Source organism: Charadrius vociferus, unplaced genomic scaffold (assembly GCF_000708025.1).
Source record: "Charadrius vociferus isolate BGI_N301 unplaced genomic scaffold, ASM70802v2 scaffold2823, whole genome shotgun sequence".
NCBI classification, from domain to species: Eukaryota; Metazoa; Chordata; class Aves; order Charadriiformes; family Charadriidae; genus Charadrius; species Charadrius vociferus.
Genome location: NW_009647729.1, coordinates 11,124 through 12,330, shown reverse-complemented (window position 1 = coordinate 12,330; position 1,207 = coordinate 11,124). Strand labels below are relative to the sequence as shown.

Genomic DNA, 1,207 nt, shown 5'->3' with positions numbered 1-1,207 from the left:
GCCCCCCCCCCCCGACGTATGGGGACCCCCCGCTTGGGGTGGGCACCGACGCACCCGGCAGAACCGCGGGGTCCCCTTCCCTGGGGGACTCCCCCGCAGTGGGGCGAGAGCAGCCAGGAGGGGTTGGGGATGGGGACAGGTGAAATCCCGTCACGGGGATGGGGACATCAGTACCTATTCGGCGGGGTCAGAGGGCAAACAAACCTAACGAGGGCCCCGGCCGTTAACAAAGCGGCTGCCACTGTGGTGAGTCAGCATTAACAAACCCCTTTGTTCACCTCGCTGACTGTTCCCTTCAGTTTGCTCAGTGTAATCAAATTAAATCACATTTTTAATGGTTCATTTACTGGCATTTAGAGCAGCTCCACATGTGGAACTGCTCAGACCAGCCTTCCCAGCTGGGAATTATGGCTAATAAGGCGATTAGAAAAAGTTTCTGTCTGGTCTATGAAATGATTTCCACCACAATTAAAAATCCCCAGAACGGGCTGAGGTCAACCTTCCGCCTCGCCTGCTCGCGGACCTGCTGTGCCGCAGAGGTGCGCGCCGGGGCCGGGGGGGACAGCCGTAGGGACGGCAAGCCCGTCGTCCCCATGAGCGCTGCCCATCCCCATCTCTGCGGGGTGCAGCACCCGTTTCTGCTGGGGGAGGGGGGGGTGGCCGGGGACCCCGGGAAAGCCCTCCCAGCCCCGCGCTCCTCACCCACGACATCCAGCTGGTACGTGTGGTTGATGCTCCCGTACTTGTTCTCCACGATGCAGGTGTAGTTGCCCTTATCGGACGGCACCACCGAGTCCATGATGATGCTCCAGGTCGCGTAGCGGACCTGGGGGCACGGGGATGACGACAGAGCCCGTTACGTGCGAAACGCTGGGGGACTGGAGCACACGAGCCCTCATTCCCGTTCACGTCAGAGCTGGCGCAGCCCCCGGCCCCCGCCGTACAGGCAGGACGTAAATCTCCCTTTGAGGTCACCTTTCCCCTTTCCTACAGAGGGACCGTAATTGCTCCCAGCTGTCCCAGGACAGCCTCGCCACGGAGCCAACTGCGCCGAGAAGCAGATGTTGTGAGCCGAGCGTGATGGGCCCCCCCGGCGCGCAGGGACTCCCCTCTCCGGCGGCCCCAGTGTGCGGAGGGAACAGACCGGCATTGTTCCCCCGCTGCCGCCGCCCGGGAAGAGCTGCTTCCCCCGGCTGGCACTGCGCTC

The 1,207-nt window shown here is 63.0% G+C and overlaps 1 protein-coding gene across 1 annotated transcript in view; it reads right to left on the bottom strand.

The window, feature by feature from the left end:
• Positions 1-1,207, bottom strand: part of LOC104283349 (fibroblast growth factor receptor 1-like) — a 16,713-nt gene that overhangs the window by 7,815 nt on the left and 7,691 nt on the right. The window contains exons 3-4 of the mRNA XM_009881511.1: positions 1,145-1,199; positions 707-826 (exon numbers count right to left, since the gene is read on the bottom strand). Coding sequence (XP_009879813.1) covers positions 707-826; positions 1,145-1,199 — 175 coding nt within the window. The remainder of the gene's footprint in view (positions 1-706; positions 827-1,144; positions 1,200-1,207) is intronic.